At 38.8% G+C, this 23,023-nt stretch overlaps 1 protein-coding gene across 1 annotated transcript; it reads left to right on the top strand.

Moving 5' to 3' along the window:
* Positions 1–2,207: 2,207 nt before the first annotated feature.
* Positions 2,208–3,869, top strand: LOC311295674 (general transcription factor II-I repeat domain-containing protein 2; the record flags this gene model as incomplete). The annotated part of the gene is made up of 1 exon (XM_084417138.1): positions 2,208–3,869. One exon carries the CDS (start codon positions 2,208–2,210, stop codon positions 3,867–3,869), a length of 1,662 nt encoding a protein of 553 aa, XP_084273264.1.
* Positions 3,870–23,023: the final 19,154 nt, after the last annotated feature.

Raw genomic sequence — 23,023 nt, 5'->3', positions numbered from 1 at the left:
TTGTAATTTCACTGGAACGAAAAGAGAGTCTCCACAACGGATTGAAGCGCGCGTCCGAGTGAAGACTGCGCGAGCCTAAAACAAACACAGTATCCGCGTCTGACTCGCGGGAATCCACGGCGCAAACCTGTGAGGGGCTGTGTTTTCTCGAGCCCCATATCAGCTCAAGAAAACAAGTTTATTCAGATCATTACTTGTTTACACCGTCTCGCAGCGCTGTGAGGAATAATAATAATAAGGGAAAATGTCCCTCAAAAGGTAGATGTAAACAAACTATTAAAAGGTAAATATAATTTTTTTTTCTTTAAATAATTTTTATTGTGTTTTATTAGTAACAAATTTGGGGAGAGGATAAATATTCCAAAACTGAAAATACAGTATGAGAATTTACTGCACAATTACTAGACATGTTTACCTTGGATATTATACAATTTACAAGCACAATTTGTGGAAAAAAAAATGTATATAAAAAATATAAATAAAATTTATTTTTGTGTATAAATATATACACATGTATATGTGTGTGTGTGTATGCACATATATATATTTGTATAAGCAACGTATTAAACTGCAAATTAGCATTTATATTCCTTATAATAAAAATGAAAGACCTATGTTACAGACATATGAAAGACAACATTTCGTTGATTAGTTTTGGATAGATTATACATTTTTACTGTAAAATATCTGCCACCTCAAATAAGCTTTTATTTGCCAATTTTTTTGTCAAAAATAATCAAATAATCAATCAAATCCTTAACTTTGAAATATGTATGATAAAATGTATACTTTAGTTTGTACAAAGAAAGATTACACTTGAATTGTTGTTTATTTAAATATTTACAAGGTAGATGTAAACAAACTATTAAAAGGTAAATATAAGCCTTTTCTTTAAATAATTTTTATTGTGTTTTATTAGTGACAAATTTGGGGAGAGGATAAATATTCCAAAACTGAAAATACAGTATGAGAATTAACGGCACAATTACATGTTTTCCTTGGCTATTATAGGCCAAATTGCAAGCACAATATGTGGAAAAATAAAAAAGAATTGAGATGCTTCCAACTGTTGCTCTTGCATTCTTGTGGCTCAGTGACTCACCTGAATGAATGGCTCATTAAGTATGCGGTCCTCAGGTGTGAACCACTACATATGCATGATCTGTGACGCCCACTCCGCATATGGCCTTTCCAAACAGAAAGTGCTTTGCAAAATTCAAATCAATGTATTGTGTTATGTGAAGGATTAGGCAGGGTGATTTTCACATAATTTTGAAGAAAAAACACTAGGCGATGACATCCATTAGACAAAAGTCTTATTGGCACATATTTAGTGTGTGTTTTGTGGTCTTATTTCAGAAACTTTAGTTTTTAGTTTTTTCAATAACCACGCATAAACATTATTCTCTCAAAAATGCAGACATGTACATTCTTGTTGCTCACATATTATGGTAGCCCTGTTTGTGCTAAATAGTGTGTAATTTTTTTTTGCCATTACTATGTTTATAAGCAACTGAAAAAAGCACAAATGTCAGGGCATGTCAGAACATCTCAAGGACCCCAAAAACACCTCAGACCCCAGAGGGTTAAGTACTAAAAAAACAATATATTTAGAGTTTGTAAAATACACACTGATGTCAAAGGAATTAGGCAATAATAATCCTTTCCATTATAATTCGACACGTTTTATTCATATCAGATACACATTGTGTAAGTAACTTTAAAGTTTACTCTATTCATCTCCCAGTTCACCAGCCACAAACTTTTATGTATTTCGGGAGAAGTGGATGAATTCACGTGTTGTAAATCCAACAGATCCGATTCTCTGAACTGCGTCTGCGGCACAAACTAAGATGGCGGCGCCCATCGCGCATACAGCTCAACTAACGCGATCGTTATAAAGGTGTTTAAACAACAAAACACTTCCACTTGCATATATTTGACAATCGGAATATCAGATAGTTCATGCCATATCTAACAAATTTGTGAATATTTTGAATGAAAAAGGAAAAATGACATAAAAGCAGATCATCATTCATTCAGCTCTGTTGTTGCTGCGGTGTGTCACGTGACAAGCAATGACGCGTCACCATGGAAACCATAAAGTGACACATTCTAAATAACGGTCGCCTTGAAAAACTCTATGGAAAAAACTCACGTTGGGGGTTGACAAACAAACAAACAAACCGGCGGGTGTGTCATGGGCCATGGATCCCAAGGGGAAAAAGAGAAAGATAGTTGAGGAGAACAGAGGATTCAACAGTTCTTGGAACGAATCATTTGCTTTCATTGCCAATGCGGAGGGATTGCCTGCATGTTTGCTTTGTAATGAGAAGTTGTCAAATAACAAAAAGAGTAATGTGGAAAGACATTTCCAGGGAAGGCATGCTACATTTGCAGCCAAGTACCCAGTTGGGAGTGAGAGAAAAAGTGCGATTGCATTACTTCTGGAGAAATTAGAGGAGCGCAAAGATAAATTTAAGAAGTGGATTGCATCTCCAAACTCCACTACTGCTGCTAGTTTTGTTGCAACCCGGGAGATAATAAAGCGTGGGAAACCGTTCACAGATGGTGACTACATGAAGGATTCATTCATTAAAATATCAGAGCACCTATTTTCAGACTTCAAAAACAAAACCGAGATAATACAGAAAATTAAAGACATGCCTCTCTCCGCAAAGACAGTGAAGGAAAGGGCCATAAAAATAGCAGGCAACATCACCAATCAGCAAATCAAGGACATTAATTCAGCTCCAGCATACTCAATTGCCTGTGATGAGTCGTGTGATGTTATCGATATTGAGCAGGCAGCGCTGTTATGCAGGTATGTTAACTCTGATGGGCCGCAAGAAGAAATGATCGAATTAATACCACTGAAAGGCCAAACACGCGGGGAGGACATATGTGAGGCTGTGCTGAAGTGTTTAAATGACAATGGAATAAACACCAACCACCTGATTTCAGTGGCTACAGATGGGGCACCCAGTATGAGGGGATCACAAAAGGGGTTTGTGACTTTATTACAGAAAGCGTTGGATCGAGATCTGCTTGCATTTCACTGCATCTTGCACCAAGAAGCACTGTGTGCACAAACATTCCCACCGGAGTGTATGGAGGTGATGAACCTTGTCATCGAGATGGTGAACAAGATAATTGCAAAAGCATTAAACCACCGTCAGTTCCGTGCATTGCTTGATGAAGTTGACAGCGAATATTCCGATCTCCTGCTACACAACAAAGTCCGATGGCTGTCCAGAGGTGAGGTTTTGCGTCGCTTTGTTGCTTGTTTAGAACATGTGAAAACATTCCTGAAAAGCAAAAACCTGAACTACCCGCAACTGGAAGATACCGAGTGGCTGGAAAAACTGCACTTTATGGTGGATATGACAATTCACCTAAACATGCTGAATAAAAGTCTCCAGGGGCGGGGAAACACTGCACTGCAAATGCTGGAAGCTGTTTTGTCATTCGAGCGCAAGCTGACTGTATTCGCCAGAGATGTAGAGCGAGGCACGCTCTCTCACTTCCCCTCCCTGAGAGAGTTCAAAGAAGCATATCACGATCACACACTCAACGGTGATTATTTACAAGGTGCGATCGTGGATATGCAAACTGCATTTGGGAGCAGATTCAGCGACTTCCGAAAGGAAAAAATGACACTATCTTTCCCTGTCACTCCCCTGGAGATTGACCCGTCCTTGTTGAACACATTCCCAGGAGTAATTCAAGCTGACCTTGAAATGGAAATGGCCGATTTAGCTGACAAAGATTTGTGGGTGTCCAAGTTCAAAAGTCTGACAGCCGAACTTGAAGACGTCACTCGCCAGAAAGCCCAGCTTGCCCAAAGCCACAAATGGAGCGAAATTTAAAGCCTCCCAACTATCGAGAAACTTGTGTTTGACTCATGGAATGCTCTCCCTGACAGTTATAGGAACATGAAGAAATATGCATTTGGAGTATTATCCATCTTTGGATCAACATACCTGTGCGAGCAGATATTCTCAAACATGAACTACATCAAATCCAAGCACCCGCCTCACAGAAGAGAGCCTGCAGTCCTGCATGAAGATTAAAGTTACATCTTACATGCCGATGTTGAGAAGCTGTCCAGTGATGTCCGAAAACAGAAGTCACATTAAACGGGTAAGAACACAATCACACAGGCACATATTTAGTAACAAAGTGGCTTTTTCATTAAGTGATTTCTGATTTTTGTCAGCATATATTTGGAATGACACATATTATTGTGTTTTGTTGCTCAGGTCCGAGGATGGCTGCATTATTGTGCGTGTCAAAAGAGAAGAGGATGATGCTGCATTTTACCCTTGCACTGACTTACTTGGCAGAAATTTGCAGAAAACTAATGCACAGAAATCGAACTTAAACTATTATTTTTGTCACGGGCATGATTGGGCTGCTTTTATGTTTTTAGTGTGTTTTATACTGTTTTAATGTTTTATGCATGGTTTAAAGACTTTTCCAGTTCATTTCAAAAGGCTGCTGTTTTATTGCACTCTATCTGTTGTATTGAATTGTATTGTATTATTGAGGATTGAAGAGGACTGCATTTGCACATTTTGTTGTTTTTTCGAATCCTAAAGTAAAAATGACATCAAAAATCTGATTTCTTTATTGTATTTCTTTAATTTCATCAATGCAACGAAACATAATACATTACAATTATAATGGAAGTTAAACTTAAAGCACCATCGTACAGCAGAGTAGTCACGTGGTGCGTCATTCTCTCCAGGATGCGCTGCAGGGAAAATAAACATTTAGGGCCTTATCTTGCACCCAGCGCAATTGACTTTGTACACCGACGCATGTTTCATTCCTATTTTGCACCCGCGCAAAGCACGCTTTTCCCTCCACAGACGCACGTCGCTAAACTAGGGAATGAACTTGCGCTCCCTGGGCGGTTCAGCGCAAAAAAGGAGGCGTGTTCCGGCGCAAACAATCCCTGATGATATTTTACTGTTCCATAAAACAATTGCGCCACTGGCCAGAAAAAAACTAGGGCCCTATTTTAACGATCTGAAACGCAAGTGTCAAAGCGCAAAGCGCAAGTAACTTTGTGGGCGGGTCTCGGCGCTGTTGCTATTTTCCCGGCGGGATAAATGACTCTTGCGCCCGTCTATCTATCTATCTATCTATCTATCTATCTATCTATCTATTAGAGAATCAAAGTGTATGCGCGTTGTGCACGCTATACATTATGGTCAAGCATGCGCCCTCATGCGCAAATTCATTCCCTAGTTTAGCGACGTGCGTCTGTGGAGGGAAAAGCGTGCTTTGCGCGGGTGCAAAATAGGAATGAAACATGCGTTGGTGTACAAAGTCAATTGCGCTGGGTCCAAGATAGGGCCCAAAGTCTTAGTGGCGCGTTGCGTTATGCTATTTTAAGGGCGCATGCTTGACCATAATGTAGCAATCCGCCAAGGAAAAAGCGCGCCTGCTCTTAAAGGGAATGTGAGATGTCGCTCTGATTGGTTTATTTCACGTTACGCCCAAACCACGCCTATGAGTAATGAAGCTACTTCAGACCAACCCCTTTTAGATTTGCGCCGGGCGCAAGAGTCATTTATCCCGCCGGGAAAATAGCAACAGCACCGAAACGCACCCACAAAGTTAATTGCGCTTTGACACTTGCGTTTCAGATCGTTAAAATAGGGCCCTATATCATGAATGCTCATTATGTATTTGTAGCCTACCTATAATTTTGATACTAGGGGGCTAATAAAGCTAATATAGACACTTACAGCATGTGTTGCCTTCATTATAAGGCTTATATAAGGCTTTTAATTTTTTGCGGCTCCAGACAGATTTTTTTTTTTTTTTGGTCCAATATGGCTCTTTCAACATTTTGGGTTGCCGACCCCTGCCCTAGCCCAAAACCATGGTGCACTGTCGGGCAAGAAGCTCTGCAGCGCTTCACTAAAACATGCCTCTCTGGAACAACGTTGCACAAACCCATCATTTCACCAACAAAAGGACATTTTATCAGAAAACTAATCAGAAAGAAATCGAAAATTAAATTTTTATGACGGAGCTAAATATGGATATCAGACCGTCTGGTATAAAGAGACGAGACGTAGCCCACTGACAGGTAAAATAAAAACATGATTGTGATAGCCATATTTATATAATTTGTCTAATTTCTTAAAGCGGTCATTTACCATGTTTACTATGGTAACGTTAATGGTTAGCACGCATAGTCTTTTGCATTGCGTATAAATATTTTTGCCTTATATATGGTGATCAGAATCCACATTGTATCACAAACAGAAGGTATTCAAACATGAAAGGGAGTTTTGAGCTAAAATTATATTAAAAGTCTTTATTCCTGATGTTAGCTGGTATATGGAATCATCCAGCCCTGTCGTCTCCAAACTCAGGTGAACTCCTCCCCTGTTCGTAACCACTCCTCAAGCCTGTGCCGGCCCACTTTGGACCAAGGTATTCGGCGGGCCAGAAAACCCTGGCTGTTGGTCCCGAGGAAGCCCCGGAAGTGACAGTGGAAACGCGACTGACCCCGGTACGCACGAGCATGCCCGCTTTTGGCCCGACAGTGGAAACGCAGCTCATTTGATCTTCACACAAAGTCAAAGCAGCAACCATCTGATTCTGCCTCACAAATTGAATGTATACAATGTTATTTGAGTCTTTACATCTAGATTGAATTATAACTGTGAATTTCATCCTGTTATTGTTTGTTTTGTTTTTCTTTGGATTTACTTTTTAAGTTATCATTTTTCTCATATCAAAATGTGTGTTAGTATTTCTCATTTTTACCATAATAAACAAATTTGATTTATCATTAATACCGTTGAAACATTTCTGAAACTTACTTGATTTCTGCTTATTTGTATTTTGTCCATTTGACTATATTGAATATTTTTGAACATCAATTTATGTGAATCTTTGTGTTTGGTTACACTGAATATTTTGCTGATACTCTTCATGAAATGGTCATTTGTTATAATGCAACTTATTTCAATGTTTCCAAAAACAGTGCAAGAGCTTGTAAGATCTTGTTTTATTCTCACTATGACCACTTTATCAAGTACATCAATTTAAGGGCTTTTAACCAGAGACAGATTTTAATCTGGCCATATCAATCCTCTGACCAATGACAAATGCCACATGTATGCTTTTGCTGTTTGTTGTGCTATATGTTCTTTTAAGATCACAGGATCCCTGCAACCAAAGTTCACATCCTGTGTCCCGTCTCAGAAAGAGGAACCAGCGTTTGCTCCCAGATTCAGTGCCTGTTCTTGTGGAGGTGTGAAGTGTTCGATGGATGATTTGCATATCTATGAACGGTGCAACAAGTCAAGTCAAGTCAAGTCATCTTCATTTATATAGCGCTTTTAACAATGTAGATTGTTTCAAAGCAGCTTTACAGAGATAAACGTATAATTTAAGGTAACTCCATCAACACCATTTGATGGAACCTCCTCATGCAGGGCTGAAAGGACAAGGGCTGAAAGGACAAAGACTGAACACTGACCAACTGCTATTGCAACAAGCCTGGACAGAAAGTCTGAAGATGACATCTACACACAACAGAAAGCATGTCTTTATGGATTGTGTCACCTTTGGACTCCATGTGTGTGGCCAACAGTGGAATTATAGGATTGAAAATAATCCAAGATATTTCAAATTTACAGAGACATTTGCTTTTACTGAAATGAACAAAGACATTTGTTTTTGCTTTTTCCACCCCCTCTTTCTTACCCCAAAGGCCTGAAGGCCAAAATGCATGGACATCGGGGGCTAATGAATTGTCACACCTTTAGTACAACGGGGAAAGTTGTAATTATCTGATTGGTCAGTTTGAACGTCTTACATTTGGGTTAAAGTCACATGGTCAGGAAAGGATAAAAGAAGATTGTTACTGTTGCTCTGGGCTCTTTCTCTCTTCTAAAGTTTCTCTCCCTCTCTCTTTCTAGTAACATTTTACATATATGCTGGGTACAAGTTTATTTTAATGGTATACGTTTTTATCATCTCATACATCTATTTTGTAACAATTTTAAGTTTAACCATAACCATATTGTCATTAAACCTTTTCATTTACAAATGCCAACTAGATTTGATTTGGTACTGACTTTGAAGTGCTAACTATTGCAATACAATATCGTCACTCTCTATAGCAACGCTCTCCCACATATTAAGCTATTGTAACTGCGCTTAATTCCGTCGTTGGTATAAGTGGCAGTGGGTGGAATAGACAAGAAATGTAGTTTTCTACCATCTTGCTGACAACATTTCTTTAGTCATTTGGCAGTCTTGCAGCCTGAACCCCTGCAGGAGATCCACCCTTACACTCTCAAGGTTTGCATGTTAAACATTAGCAACATTGTTTGGTTGTCTCTATCAGAGAAGGTAATCAGTAACTTGAAACCAGTTGGACCAGAACGTCCTTGATTGTTGATTCAAGGCGTGTTTCAGCATCTCACTTTTGGGACTTCCTTCCATTGAGTATTAACTTTTTTGTGAGGTCATGTGATTCTCTAGAAGTCCTCTAATTATCCTAGATAAATATTCAGATTATTCAGTTTGATTGTAACTTATTCTCACAATCAACAGTAAAACCTGCATTAAAGTATGGTTAAAGGTGTTTCTTTATGACAACAGAGAGAGATGGCATCAGTCCATTATAACAGCGCGTATTTCCTTTTCCTCTGTTCTCATGAGCGTTTCAGCTTACACCACATTTCAGAACAAAAGAGCAGAAAACTGATCCAGACTAGGAAATAATCACACTGATTCTCTGAAAAACAGCCATACATCTCAACACGATTTACGGGAACTCGTGGAAAAGTGACTCGGTGACTTTAACTGGCACAGTATCTACATGTTGAAGTGTACCTGGGAAGTCTCTGTCACAGCCATGTTCATCTGCAAATAAACTTTGACCCTTAAATCACAATGACAAAATTACACATTCATATACATACAATATGAACACGGAAGTCACTGCAAATAGATTTTCTATTGGGAGTGCAGGGAATCAGTATACTGGTGAGGATCTGCAGCAGGTGTGGTGATGGCTGACTAAGTGCAGGTGGGGACCAGGAGGAATACTGGGAAATGTGCTGACGGGTTACTGAGCTGGTGACTGTGACATCTCACTTATGTAAGTTTTATTTTTACAAGAGGGAAGCAGAATAAATATGTCATTGTATAAGAGACGATATGATATACATATTCTGAGTCTGGTGAAACTCTAGAGGACTTTTGGGAAACGTTCTAGATAAATTAACCGACAAACGCCTGTCAGCCATCATCAACTTTAACCTCGACTTCTGCATTTCCTTCTACAGTCACATTTAGAAAAACATTAAGCCCAAATATTCTCACCGTTCAGTGAACCACAGGAGTCAGTAAATCTCAGTGATTCTCATCATACTGAACAACATTCAGTGTAAATAACTCTTTGTGTCACCAGTCACCAGTTTTTGCCAGTACGGAATCCAAAGTCGTGGTCTCCTCCGCTCACGCCTTCGTCCAGAGGTGTCGCCACACTTGGACTAGAGCCCGTGAGACTCTTCTCCAAGTGGGGGCGCGCACCAAGGCTAAGGCCGATCGCCACCGGTCGAAGCCTCCCGTATACGTCGTTGGTCAAAAAGTGTGGCTTTCTACCAAGAATATTCCTCTCCGATCCGTATCTAACAAGCTTGCTCCCAAATTCATCGGCCCGTTTTCCTGTCACCAAGATCATTAGTCCGGTGGCAGTCCGACTCAAACTTCCTCCTGCGTACAGGAGAATTCATTCCGCCTTCCATGTGTCTAAAATTAAACCTGTGTTTTATGCACGCATTAATCCGCCAGTCCCGGTTCCCCCCCTGCCGCGCCTCGTAGATGGGGAACCAACGTATTCGGTTAACCGTATTCCGGACTCGAGACGGAGGGGACGCGGATTTCAGTACCTGGTGGACTGGGAAGGTTACGGTCCGGAGGAGAGAAGTTGGGTTCCTGCTAGAGACATTCTGGATCACTCCCTTATCGATGATTACAATCGACAGGTAAGTCCGTTGGGGAACGCCAGGAGGCGTTCCTAGGGGAGGGGGTACTGTCACGGTTTATGAATTCACTGTCTCTCTCTCGTCTAGCGTGCTGTTGTGTGTGTGTGTGTGTGTGTATGTGGGCGTGGTCACTGATCATCGGTGATCAGTAGCGTCAGCTGGTTTCAATTGTTTGTCCCTTTATAAGCTCAGTAACTGGTGTCTCATGTTGCCAGATCGTTGTGGTTTCCCGGTGTGTTTCCCGTGCCTGTTCCTGTGTTCTTTGTGTTGGATTGGATTCCCCGTATCTTCGTTGTTCCATAATTAATATCTTGTATAATGTGAATGAGGTTATAAAAAACCTGATACAAGTGGGACAAAAATTATTCAAATGATGATCATCTTCTGGGAATGTGAAGATAATAAACAGTTTCACTGGTCTGGCAGTTTTAAAGTCCGTTCAACCCCAGATTAAGTTTCAACCACTTAACAAATGATTGCTCTTTCGCTTTTCTGAATATTCACCCTTCCTGTCGACTGGTTACAGCAATGATCAAACAGCCAAACTCATTGATAATAAGAAACTTCATGCATCTCAAGCTCGGGTGTGTCTGTGAATGTAATATCCGTGTGATCCAGATAAACTGGTAATTAAATTTTCACTAGGAATGCAAGTAGTGATGTCCGGTTCGTGAACGAATCGTTCTTTTAAACCGGTTATTTTTAGTGATTCGGTCAAGCCAGTTCACCAAATCGGACTGAATCGTTCAAAACAGTTTGCGTCTTGAGTCAGCGCTGATCCACAGTTTTCTAAAGTATAACAGTCCCTCCACCTTGAAATAAACCAATATTCCAGAGTATATGTTACTCCAGTAACTCCAACAGTTCACTGAGCTGAGACATGTTGATAGAACTGAGAGAACTGATGAGCACAAGCAGCTGTACTGAGCATGCGCATACTACTGAACGTACAGGTACAGCGGTTCTCGAATCACCAGTACAGAATCGAGAACTGTTTCTTTCGGACACATTCGACATTCTGAGAACCGATGAGCTGAGTATGCACTAACATTTTTTCACCCTCAAAAGAACTGGTGAACCCTTTAACGCATTGGGGAAAAACTACTAGTCATATATTTCAAACCTTAGTTAAGCAAAATTATCTTGCATACTATAATGTACTTAAGGCATCAAGAGTAAAAGTAAAGGAATTCTGGAGGAAAAAAACTTTGTCAGGGTTTTTATGATGTTTCTGCTTTTATATTACTGCATATGTTGCATTTTACTTCTGAATATTTTCAAGGTTGATACATTTAAACTATATACTTTTGTGTAGTTTAATGTAAAACAATGCATCATATTGTAAAATAATTTTGTAGTGTTGCTGTCCCGTGTGGGAAAATCACTTCGAGTATTAACGTAGTTCCTTACATACCACCACTGGTTATTTTGAAAATTAAAGTAACAAAATGTAGGCCTATTGTCACAATATTAACAAATTGTTGCTAACTACAGCTCCGTCCCATTTCAAAGGGCGCATCTGAAGCGCTCGGACCGGTCTAGCCTAAGGAGGACTGTTCTTGTCGCCTAGCAACAGTGACTGACAGCTGCCGATGACGAGCGGGAGTAACATTCGCACTGGACTTTTTATATTCAACTGGGTTTTATATTCAAATAGGGCTGAAAACCTGTGTAAATATATTTACCATGGTCCATTTATGTGCATAATAAAAATGATAGCCTACACTAGCCTACAAAATCGCATCAAGGTAAGATATAAATGAACATTTGAATCTTCGGCTAAGCCGAAAGTACGTGACATGAAACATCCTTACCATGTCCTCCAATAAAATTATAAAACATAAAAATGACAATAGCCAATTCTGGCTCCATAGCTGTTTACTCAATTATATCAAATGATTTATCAGGATGGCAGCATACTCTCGCACCGTTGCTTGGCGCCTGGAGCGGTGATCGGGAACACCTGGCTGCTCAATTAGGAAATCCTACGGAGGCTACACGGTGTGTCGTTCGGAGGACGCATAGGCTGCATCGTCTGAAGTCCGCAGCCTTCGAAGGATGCAGTCTTCACATTGGGACACAGCTTATGAGTTACACAGCCTCGGAGAGCACATGGACACTGTTGAGAGAAGACGCTCTTGTTTCCTTCATTCTTTCCAGCTAATATTGGTATGTTTAGAGGTGTTCATTTGGTTAAAGTTCACTGAGTAATGAAGGCAATATGTTGCTGAATTTATTATATGTATTGTGAGTTTTCAGTGACGCACATGGAGCTAACAATTGATCTGTGCACCGTGTATAATGTGGAAAAAGATTTGCACAACTGATAATATTCTGATCAAATTGTCCCATGTCATTTCAGGGTCAATAAATACAATCATTGGAAGCCATCTTGCTGTCTGAAGTGTTTAATATCTTCAGAACTGGATCTGCTGGATCTGATAAATCCATTCTGATTTATCAAACTATTTCTAACCTATAGTATTGCAGTTTTGCTCTTCATTTCATTCCATTTAATGTGAATTATATTTATTTACCAACAACAAATAGAATGCATGAGTTTCCTTGCAGTCTTTTTAATTCTCAATATACACATGGCAAAATGTGAAAAAAAAAACTATACATTTTCAACATGCAGATATTTAATCAAGTATGAAACTACAAATTCACAGTTGAGAAAAAAGCTTTAAGCTGTAGTAATTGCAACTTTTTGTCTTTATATTTCTGCAGTTGGACATGCTGACTTGGAGAGTTGCTCTGTCAATTTGTGTTTCCTGGATGGCACAATGATATTTGTCAGTTGATATAGGATGTGTACTGTGTGGTTTGATCAAACTCTTTATCTTCAAAGTATTGTTCAGCCTGTCCAGCTCTTTCAGTAGTGTCCTCATTCATCGCACTTGTGTTGATCTCCAGTGAAGCTATAGGCTCAATTAATGATAAAGTCATTGTATGTAGTAACTTTCATTTCTAGTAGTTCAAGCAGAAAATCAACAATATCATCATTAGATCTGTTGCATTTTACATCAACCAGTGTGCAAACAATGCTATTTCAAATTTTTGCTGTAAAAATGTTGTCAGAGGTAGATTTTTATGATGATGTTTCTATGTTTTAACTTCTATTGCAGTTGGTTTGAATTGAGTTTAACATTTTGGACACTATGCCACTTATGCCACTTTTTGGACGCTTATAGCCACAAACTGAATAGTGGCATGTTACTAATGTGATGGTTTAATTGACAGACATGTTAGTTATTTGTGCACCAATTATTTCACAATTTTGAATACCCTTTTGTAATTGTTTTAAATAATCATTGTATTTATGTTTTTTTTTTTTCCATTTACTCTAAATAGTTTTTTAACCCCTAATGTTTTTAAATGCACTTTATAATGTTCATTAAATTGATCTCCTCAGCACAGACAATACAAATTTCAATCATTTTTAAACCCCTAATCTTGTATTAATGTAATTCTTAACATTGTCTACATTCAAAATTGTCATATGATACCATTGTCAAGACAATGTTCACTCCAGACTGAATTATACTGCTGTTTTGTCTGTAAATAGTTTTTTAATCTGTTTTTAAATGCACAATTATTTTAATTCAAAAGATTTTAAAATGGAGTTTTCTTATCCATATGATTAATGCTGAAAAAAAAATCAAGGTTTATTCACATCCATCTTTCAAATATAATTGTATTTATTTGTATATTAAACACAACAAAATGGTACAATTGACTTTTTTTATTTAAATAGTCAACAATTTCATACATCACACATTTTATCTATTTATACTATATATTCAAATTTACCAACACAATTCAATACTACAGCAGGGCTCAAAATACATACATAGAAAGTAATAGTTCACAATTCAGCACCGTATGTATAAAAACCAATGTGTGAACAATAACAAAACATGTCTTCAAGTTAGCACATGACATTGAGCATAAAGTAATTTCAACTAAACATATCTGATATACTATAGCTGTGTCCCAAAGTGAAGGCTGCGTCCTTCGAAGGCCGTATTCGAAGGACGATTGCGTCATCGCGCCGCGACGAAGGCTAAAAGCGATGCCAAATGCACCCTTCTTTCCCCGTGAAGGGAAGGATACAAAAACGGATCCTTAGTGGCCTATCCTACCCCATAAGTCATCGCGCGCCGGTGACGAAAGCATTTTTATTTGAAAAAATGGCGTCCTCGAGTTCGGTGGGTGAGGGAAAATTCACTTTTAAATGTAAGTATTATGTTTTCATTTATTTAAATAACTAGCGAAACCACAGTCAAAAGCCACAAGTTTTTATTTCTTTTAAACTTCATCTTAACTCATTTGTTACCATTGGGTGGCTTTATTTGTCAGGTGGTTAGACGCAAAACTTTATAATTACTGCTAATTACTTTAATAATTTTCAGTGAGCAAGGAGCAGACCGCTCAGTTTATTACACTGCGGTCTGAAAACGACCATTTATTCACCGGGGTGAAAAACTCCGCCAGCGTGGCTTGGAGGTAAGACAACACATACTTGTAAAATTTGCAGTAGTCTGTCTCACTTGTGTATTATAATAAATATCACTCACACTAGAAAACCCACAACAATAAGAAAAGCAGTAGATGATGCAATGGGTTTCACTTTTATGTGTTTTTGTAGTGCTGTCATGCAAGTTATCTCTACAAAGGTTTTAACCACATTTGAGTATCCAGAAATATGATTTCTAAACTATTTTGAATGCATGTCCTGATGTGTCTTTTTTCAGTTTTAACAATGCACTAATGTTAAAATTTAATTTGCACCCCTGTGTTATAATTTTTCATTAGTACCCTTTTCTGCTTTTTTAGAGCAATTCTGGAGAAAATGGGCCTGCTGGGGAAGGTAACCCCCATGCAGGCAAAAAAAAAATGGGACAACTTAAAAACAAAATACAAAGTAAGACAGTTAATACACACATCTTTGCTGAAATGTATTGTGCTGTTGTTGTTAACAAGCTATGGTTAATTTGCCCTGCCTTAGGATTGCAAGTGTCCTGGGACAGGAGAGGGAGTGGGTGGGAAACCCACTGCTGAAACGTGGCCCTGGTTTGTCCTCATGGATGAGGTGTTGGGACAGAGGCATTCTGTCAACCCCCCTGTCCTCATCACCTCAATCCCTGAGGACACACCAGGGGCCAAGTTCAGCAGTGGGTGGCCACAGTGAGGAGGAGCCAGCACCCGTAGCAGCAGCAGCACCACCAGCACCCACAGCAGCAGCACCACCAGCACCCACAGCAGCAGCACCACCAGCACCCATAGCAGCAGCACCAGCAGCAGCAGCAGGACCCGCACCACCACCACCACGAGCACGGAGAAAGCGGGACTATGAGGAGGAGATGCTGGACCTCATGAGAGAGGACATGGCTCTGCAAAGGGAGGCAGAGGAGAGGAGAGCTCGAGAGAGCAGGGACCGGATGGACAGGCTGTTTGCGCTTCTTGAGCGCATGGTGGAGAAATAGTTTTTTTTTTTATATATATAAGAGGATTTTTTATTTAAATTAAATGGAAAGAGGAAACTTAAGTTTTGTACAGTTTATTTTTGTAATCTAAGTTATATTAAATGATGTATTTTTTTTCCAAACTTGTGTACAATTTATTTAAAATGAATAATAAACATTACTTTTGTTCCATTTCTGTGCATTGTTTATTTTTTAAGTAACTTGATGTGTTGGAATATGAAATAAAAAGGAACAGTTCTTGACATTGCTTATTTTTTTTAATGAAAGGTTTGACAGGCAGTATTTTATACAATAATAACATTTTGAAAAAATAAATAATTATATAGATAACGTTTTTTATAAATAATAACCATTTACAACATAACTTAAATATCATCTGACAAAATAGTTTTAATGAACAGTACATAAAACAAGATTTCAGCTGAGCAGGGAGACTCTGGTGGTGCCGCTGGACCCGGGTGGGCTCCACAATAGAGACGCTGGTAAGGCCTCTCTGCTGGTGGGACATCATCTAGGATGGTCTCCAGAGTGTATAATTTCAGACTGCATAATTTCCACTGTCCACTGCATTGTCAAACAACAGGTTTGCAGGGCTGACTCAATCGACGGCCGCCATCTCACTGAGATCATTTCAAAAAGAGGGAAGAATAAAATAAATTCTCATCCTCAAATCAAAGCATCAAAAATTTCAACATGTAAGCCCATTCTATGGACATTAATTTTTGGTTTTGGCCATTATAGCTTTAAACTTCTCTGACTTGCCTGTTACCAGTAATCATGGTCAATGGGAACCTCCTCCAGGGCAGACACCACTGCAGAGAGCTGGTCACGCCAGGGAGCCCCACTGACCGTCTCCAAAACACGCTCCCCCTCATCCTCCTCATCATCCTCCTCATCATCCTCCTCATCATCCTCCTCCTCATCATCCTCCTCATCATCCTCCTCCTCATCATCCTCCTCCGGGGCCATGATGTCACCAACCCCAAGGCAGATGTTGTGGAGGATGGCACAGGCTGTTATGACCTGAAATGAAAAAAACAAAACAAAAAAAGATATGGTCTGGAAGAAAGAGGTTAATTAAGTTTTTAGCAAATGTATTTTTCATTTAACTTACATGAGGTACAAAGGTGTGGTGCACCTCCAGCGCTTTCAGGAAGATGGATCTGAACCTGGTCTTCATCATCCCAAAAGCACGCTCTATAATGGAGCGTGCCCTGGAATGATGGAGATTAAAGCCCTGGGCGCCCACACCTCGTACTGGCCTCTTGTAGGGAGTGATGAGGGGGAGTGGGTGTTGGAGACACGGGTACCCTCCGTCTGCGAGGATGAAGTGCCCTGGAGGAGGGTACACTGACCTCCTGTACAGTGGGCTGTGGTGGAGCACCCGTGCGTCATGCACTGACCCCGGCCAGCCCACGTAGGTGTCAATGAAGCGGCCCTGATGGTCACAAACAGCCTGGAGGATGATGGAAAGGAACAGTTTCCTGTTCCTGTAGCTCTGACCATCAGGGCCGCTTGGAGGCTTGATGCGGACATGGCAGCCGTCGATTGCTCCTGCAGCTTTCAAGAAAGCTCTGTGTCTGGCCAGCCCTGCAAACCCACGGCAAACTGCCTCCAGGTCTTCTGGGGTGTTGGGGAACCGAATGACCTGGTGGCAGATGGCCACCACCTCCTCAGCGACCCGGTGGACAATGCGGTGGACAGTGGAACGAGGCATGTCAAATGCTCTGGAGACGACCCTGTATGATGTACCAGACACCAGCCAGAAAAGAAATACCAGGGTCTCTATTGTGGAACCCCATCCGTGTTGCCGGTCACTTCTCAACAGGTCCAGCAGCACTCTCAGGGCCTCCCTGCTCAGCCGAAAATCAGGTCGTGTGTCACGGTCATTAAAGAACCCGTCCAGCACTGGCACACTCAGGCTTATCCTGCAGTACAGGGGTCTGGTCTGATTTAGGGAAACAAACAAAGAGAGATTGTGACAAAGTAATTGTTGGAAGATATAGTGATACTTAAACTACTTTTAGTAAGTATTAATGGCACATTGGGGAAATTTTAGTAGTTATATTTAAAACTTTACTTATGTACAAGTGTTATCTTGCATACTTGTATTTAATTTACTTAAGATATGAAGAGTAAAAGAACAGTTAAGTATTCTGCATAAAAAACTGTTTGTCAGGGTTTTTATATATGTTGTTGCATTCATATTACTGCTTGGCTATGTGTATGTTGCATTTTAATTCTGAATATGTTGAAGGTAGTTATATTTTAATTTACTGTTGAATAGTTTACTATAGAACAAGTTATCATATTGTAAAATACCATGGTTTTGTAGTGTTGCTGTCCTGTGAAAGAGAAAAAAAACCTCATTACTTCACATTTGTATGTGAATACTTAACAAATGTACTTGCTTACAGTCAACCACAGGTTATTTTGAAAATGAAACGAGCACAATTTTTAGGAATTGTTGCTATACAGATGCATCATGCCATATAAAAGGCTGCATCCGAAGGCGAGCGGGAGTAGCCTACCTATATATATATATTAAAGAGGTATATTTCACTGTATTTATTTAAGAAGTATATTTCACTGTGTTTATTTATTGGTTTGTGTTTTATGCTTCGACTGCGTTAAAACAAAGCACGCTGGAAACATGCCTGAATAAGATCACCATGATCAAGAACATAAAAATACATAAAAATCGCTGGTAGTTGGGCTTCGCATTTTCGTAAGGTAACTTAGCCTATAACTAAACATTTGAACAGCTTTATGTGTATTTTGTATTTTCATAAGTAGCCTATCATAACATGACTCAAGTACAGTCTCAACTTGTGTACTCCAGCAATTAAGGACGCAACTTCTGAATTGGGATGCAGCAAACCAGTTTACTTTACCTGGCCACGGTCTTGACAAAGCCGGAGATACATCACCCGGCGGCGCCTGGGATGAAACATCCCCACCATCTCCTCCAGTAAAACATAAAATAAGAAAAATAAAATGATGTAGTCTTGCTCCATGTTTATTTTTAATTGATGCCGCGTAGGATGGCAGCTCTCCTATCGCACCGTTGCTAGGCGACAGCATAATGGGGAACACCTGGTGGCAATTACAATCCTACGAAGGCTAGACTCGGAGCGTCCTTGGACGGCTGGGAAGGCTGGGTCCTTCGAAGGACGCAGCCTTCACTTTGGGACACAGCTTATGTATGTTCATCACCTTCACGTCATCAGCCATCACTGATAACTCATCACCTGCTTGTCATTTATCACCATAGACACTAATATTCATCACAGCTGTCTCACTTCTTCTTCTTCTTCTTCTGATTCTTGGCAGATGACTATTTTGTAGTATACCGCCACCAACTGTACAGGAGTGCGTAATACCATGCACGTCATAGAATCTAGGTTTCTATAAAAAAAAAAAAAAATTATACCAAAATTAAATAGGCCAATTATACCCTTTTCATTAAACCAGTATTATTAAGATAAATAAATAAAGCTTTAAGTCTCTCCCTTTGTCATGCCATTTTCTTCCAGAATTTCATGAATAGAGTTCTCCCCTTCCATTTGCTGCCAGATTATTCTATTATCATTATACTTCTCACAAGTAAAAAGTACATGATTAACATCTTCTCTGTCTTGGCACACTATGCATAAACCATTACCCTTTCCTACTATATGTAAAGTGGAGTTTAATCCTGTATGTCCTAATCTAAGTCTGGTATAGACCACTTCTTCCCTTCTGTTTAGATTCAGTAAAGTAACCCTTTTCCCTGTCACATTCTTCTGAGATTTATGGTAGTGTCTTGCATTAAATTCTGCCTCCCATTCCCTTTGCCATTTTTGTACAATTACTGATTTAATTATAGACTTGGCTTCACCCTTACCCACTGGCACATTAATTCCTATATATTTGTTTTCCAACATCTTTTTTGCAATATTATCCGCCTCCTCATTACCTTTAATGCCTATATGAGCTGGAACCCAACAAAACTGAATACTGATCCCTAGATTCTTGAGTTGTAGTAACAAATATTTAATTTCAATGATCAAATCTTCTCTTGAAGAGTGACCTGTATCTAGACTAAGTAAAGCTGCCATGGAATCTGTACATATAATATTTCTCAATGTCTTAACCTCTTCAATCCACCTAAGGGCTGTTATTAACCCAGTCATTTCAATAGAATATACAGATAAAAAATTATTTAGTCTATACCCCTCTCTTTTGTTAAATTCTGGGATATATATCCCAATACCACAGTGCCCATTTTTTGGATCTTTTGATCCATCAGTATATATTTGAACATATCCATTGAATGATGTTTTTAAATATCCCTGGCAATATGCTGCAAAACTTTTTTCATTTGTATACTCATTCTTTTCTTTCAGTAATTCACTCTTAACCTCAGGTGATGGAAGAAACCATGGGGGAACCGCACTTAAAACCAGTGAAGGACTAAATTTAAATTCTTCAACTCTATATTGTTCTGCTATACTGTTAATGTTCCAGCCAAACCCTTTTGATTCTGTGTGATACTCCCAGCAATCATTAAGAACAGAAATTGCTGGATTATTGATACTTCCCATCAGCCTAACCCAATATGTTAGAGACAACTTAATATATCTTAGACTAAGTGGATATTCTTCAGATTCTACTAATAACGCACTTGTGGGGGTTAGCTGTCTCTCTTTGTCTCATCATCACCTTTTGTAGTTCCATTCTGATCAATCATCCTTTGTGCATTCTTGTCTATTTAATGTGTCTGTATCCTGCCATATGTTCACCTTGATTAAGAGAAAACTGTTCCACACAAAACGTTCTAGCTTTGTTCAGAAGGAGAAAGATTGTTCAGCCTGCACCCTGACACACAGGTTAGTCTAAATATATCTTTAATGATTTTTAAATTCAGAATATGACTTTAATATTTTATTTATAATATTTTGTGTAATTTAAAAGATACTCAAACTAAATCACAAAACATATGTCTGATAATTATAACCACATCATGTTAAATCATGTGACTCCTGTAAGTGATAATCCTATTATTAAATCTTAAAATGTTTTTTTTTTTTTTTTTTTTATGTGCATACAATATTTCTTATAGATATGGCAAGTCCATCAAATGTTGTTGGATATATACACAACGTCACTAACATAAAACAGGGCCCCAAGAAACATTTTTTTTGACGCAACATTACAACAAAAAGACATCACTTCAACAATCAGAATCTTCAGGTCTGAACTACACGGGCAATTCAAATCATCAGAAAATGATCGGTGAGTCAGTTACACATGTTATTCTTATGAAAAGTACATTCACAATGACCTTTTAGCTCTAAACACATTCTTAAAAATGGTTCTAAACCATACCATGTTAAAATGATTTGATTCATAAAAATTGCAGAACCCTTCCAGCTAAATAAAACAATATTTGTAATGAAAGCGCTAGAACCCATGGTGTTATAAAAATACTTTTATTATGTTAGATTATTCTCATTAATATTAATAACTGTATGTGATAAATATTTATTTGATTAATATTAATATATATTTTTTCCTTTTGAATTTATTAATATTGGGGGTTTGTTTTACCCCTCAATCTTTGAGATGTAATTTAAACTTATAGCCTCAAGATTGATTTAGTGGCTTTAATGATCTTGTGACTGGGATTGTTTATGCATGAAGATTGTATGAAAATTTGAAATTTAATATAAAAAGACATTTTAAGATGCTTTAAATTGTTAGAATTTGAGTCTATAATATTTGTTTTAATTATGAATCTTTGATAAAGACATTTGATTTTATTTAAAAAAAGAGGGAACAGACAACCATGAACTGTAACCTAAAGATCCATTTTAGTATATGATGATTTATTAGTACCATACAGTTATAAAAAGAAATGTTACTAAAGTGCAAGAAAACTTAAAACAATCATCTTTTTAGATTGTGTGACTTTACTCTTTAAACTGTATACCAGACAACTAACTATATTTCCTTAATCCATGCAACTCCTAGGAGACCCATTAAGCTGGAGAATATTGTGATACAACCTTCGCAGCTGTATTCTGGGAAAGTAGACATTCTTTTCACAAACACGTCTAAATTATTGTGTATAAGAGATGCTGGATTCATTTACAACACGCAAAAAAACAGATCTGAAAGTGTTTACATTGGAGCACATCCTTAAAACCAGCTCCCAATATGAACGAGTAAGTACATTTTATAAGAAAATTTGAATGTACAGTATCTATTTTAAATGGACTTAATCACATATTACTTAAACATTAACCACTATAATAGAAAGCCCCTTATGAACTTTGATTCCACAACTTGAATTTATATTGAATTAAATGTATGTGTGCATGCTGACACGAGAGAATTTTCAAGTTAGGTCCTAACATTAGGGGCTGTTTAGCCACACTTGCACATTTTACACTTCAAAAGAACATTGAAGCTGCATTGCACACCACTGTCTTTCAAATATATGGTGTGACTTGGCAGTATGACACTGTTTGTGACGCAACATCATCTGCAGAACTGACTGTGTGGGGCGAGCACTGCCTTGAAGTTGACCGGTGGTACAGCATGTCAAACATCTCCGTAAGACAATACAACAACAAACCATACTTGACTACAACCAAAGACACAGAATTCAGAATCATTCATTCTCAAGACACTGCAGTCCTTCTTCCAACCACATCTTCAAACAGTCAAAACTGTGAAATAATTGGTGCACAAATTACAAATACTTATATCTGTCCATTAAAACACCCCATCAATATGTCACTATCAAGCTCAAAAATACTGTGTGAGAAATGTAAAACTCAATTCAAATCAGCTGCAATACAAATGAAAACTTTCGGGAACTTAACAATGAAATCTACATCTGGCAAAATATTTACAGCCAAAATTGGCAATAACATTATTGGCACAATCGTTGACTTAAAACGCAGTAGATCTGACGACGATATTGTTGATGCACTACTTGAATTACCAGAAATGAAAGTCACAACACATAATGATTTTTATCATAAAGATTGAGCCAATTGACACCAACACAATAACTGATGATAGAGCTGGACCATCTACACCTTTCTTCCAAGATACAGACTTGGATCAAGACATACTTCAAATTCATACACCACCACAGAGTACACATCCTACACCACCACAGAGTACACAACCACAGAGTACACATCCTACACCACCACAGAGTACACATCCTACACCACCACAGAGTACACATCCTACACCACCACAGAGTACACATCCTACACCACCACAGAGTACACAGAGTACACATCCTACACCACCACAGAGTACACATCCTACACCACCACAGAGTACACATCCTACACCACCACAGAGTACACATCCTACACCACCACAGAGTACACAGAGTACACATCCTACACCACCACAGAGTACACATCCTACACCACCACAGAGTACACATCCTACACCACCACAGAGTACACATCCTACACCACCACAGAGTACACA

Source organism: Rutilus rutilus (assembly GCF_951802725.1).
Source record: "Rutilus rutilus genome assembly, chromosome: 8".
NCBI classification, from domain to species: domain Eukaryota; kingdom Metazoa; phylum Chordata; class Actinopteri; order Cypriniformes; family Leuciscidae; genus Rutilus; species Rutilus rutilus.
The sequence above is the reverse complement of the archived record's forward strand: the minus strand, read 5'-3'. Positions and strand labels throughout refer to the sequence as shown.